At 49.3% G+C, this 2,228-nt stretch overlaps 1 protein-coding gene across 1 annotated transcript in view; it reads left to right on the top strand.

Annotated features, from left to right (window-relative positions):
• The window catches only part of BO79DRAFT_117289 (ankyrin repeat domain-containing protein), a gene marked incomplete at both ends in the record, with an annotated part of 1,699 nt that extends 353 nt beyond the window's left edge, over positions 1 to 1,346 (top strand). The window contains one exon of the mRNA XM_025677935.1: positions 1,017 to 1,346. Within this exon, the coding sequence (XP_025533700.1) occupies positions 1,017 to 1,346 (330 nt within the window). The remainder of the gene's footprint in view (positions 1 to 1,016) is intronic.
• Positions 1,347 to 2,228: the final 882 nt, after the last annotated feature.

Raw genomic sequence — 2,228 nt, 5'->3', positions numbered from 1 at the left:
TAGATGTGGAGTCTAAGGACTCAGAGTATGGTCAAACTCCTCTCTCCTGGGCCGCACGGAATGGCCATGAGGGGGTTATCCAGCTACTTCTTGACACTGGAAGGGTAGATGTGGAGTCTAAGGACTCAAAGTATGGTCGAACTCCTCTCTCCTGGGCTGCACAGAATGGACATAAGAGGGTTATCCAGCTACTTCTTGACACTGGAAGGGTGGATGTGGAGTCTAAGGACTCAGAGTTTGGTCAAACTCCTCTCTCCTGGGCTGCACGGAATGGCCATAAGGGGGTTGTCCAACTACTTCTTGACACTGGAAGGGTGGATGTAGAGTCTAAGGACTCAGAGTATGGTCAAACTCCTCTCTCCTGGGCCGCACGGAATGGCCATGAGAGGGTTATCCAGCTACTTCTTGACACTAGAAGGGTAGATGTGGAGTCTAAGGACTCAGAGTATGGTCAAACTCCTCTCTCCTGGGCGGCAGAAAATGGCCATGAGGGGATTATCCAGCTACTTCTTGATACTGGAAGGATAGATGTAGAGTCTAAGGACTCAGAGTATGGTCGAACTCCTCTCTCCTGGGCTGCAAGATATAGACATGAAAGGATTGTCCAGCTACTTCTTGACACTAGAAGGGTGGATATAAAGTCTAAGAATTTAAAGTATGGTCAAACTCCTCTCTCCTGGGCCGCACAGAATGGCCATGAGGGGGTTGTCCAGCTACTTCTTGACACTGGAAGGGTAGATGTGGAGTCTAAGGACTCAGAGTATGGTCAAACTCCTCTCTCCTGGGCGGCAGAAAATGGCCATAAGGGGGTTGTCCAGCTACTTCTTGATACTGGAAGGATAGATATGGAGTCTAAGGACTCAGAGTATAGTCGAACTCCTCTCTCCTGGGCTGCAAGGTATGGACATGAGAGGGTTGTCCAGCTACTTCTTGACACTGGAAGGATAAATGTAGAGTCTAAGGACTCAGAGTATAGTCAAACTCCTCTCTCCTGGGCTGCAAGGTATGGACATGAGAGGATTGTCCAGTTACTTCTTGACACTAGAAGGGTGGATGTGGAGTCTAAGGACTCGGAGGGTCGAACTCCTCTCTCCTGGGCGGCAGAAAATGGCCATGAGGGGGTTGTCCAGCTACTTCTTGATACTGGAAGGATAGATATGGAGTCTAAGGACTCAGAGTATGGTCGAACTCCTCTCTCCTGGGCCGCACGGAATGGCCATGAGAGGGTTATCCAGCTACTTCTTGACACTGGAAGGGTAGATGTGGAGTCTAAGGACTCAGAGTATGGTCAAACTCCTCTCTCCTGGGCGGCAGAAAATGGCCATGAGGGGGTTGTCCAGCTACTTCTTAATACTGGAAGGATAGATATGGAGTCTAAGGACTCAGAGTATAGTCGAACTCCTCTCTCCTGGGCCGCACGGAATGGCCATGAGGGGGTTATCCAGCTACTTCTTGACACTGGAAGGGTGGATGTGGAGTCTAAGGACTCGGAGGGTCGAACTCCTCTTTCCTGGGCTGCAGAAAATGGCCACGAGGGGGTCGTCAAGTTGCTTCATTGAGCTAATCTGGTCAATTGAGACTGTGTCAGTGAAAGGTCCAGTTAGTGCATCGCCTGTCTGACATATCTGCTGTCGATATGAAAAGCTTATCAGATAACCGGGAGAGCACGATATCACAGGAAAGCAAAATAGATAAGCCGGGGACTCGAGGGCCTATTCAACTAAACATATCTTTATAACACTGCAAGTCTTGTTAATTTGGCTTTAAAGAGGAGAAGCACGCCCAGAACCCGATACCCGATTATTTATTATTGTCCAGCCTCCGGGTTACTCACGCTCCAAGCTGACCAAACTTGTCTGTCCATTGACAAGGTAATACATGCACATCTCTTTCTCATCTTGATAGAGTGCGAGAGCGCTTGGGATACCTTTCGCCGGTGGGGGGCGGGGGGCTTTTTTGTAAATTAATTAGCGAAGAAACAGGTGGCTGCAGTGTTTTGCGGTGGACTGTTTTGCCATGACGTGCGTAATTACAGACGATCACGAAACGCCATATTCTGTCTATCTGTGCGTCCCCCCAAGAGCGCTGCGGGTTGTAAAGAATATATACTTACCATACCTTCTTAACTTTGTGATGATGGTGGTCACATGACCCAAGGCCACCTCTTCATCTCTCCTCTGGCGACACGTCTCTTCCTGTTGGCCACGTATCTCAGAGCCACTGATCCT

This window comes from Aspergillus costaricaensis (assembly GCF_003184835.1).
Source record: "Aspergillus costaricaensis CBS 115574 unplaced genomic scaffold BO79scaffold_73, whole genome shotgun sequence".
Taxonomy (NCBI): domain Eukaryota; kingdom Fungi; phylum Ascomycota; class Eurotiomycetes; order Eurotiales; family Aspergillaceae; genus Aspergillus; species Aspergillus costaricensis.
Note: the sequence above shows the minus strand (reverse complement) of the source record. Positions and strands in the feature narration are given on the sequence as shown.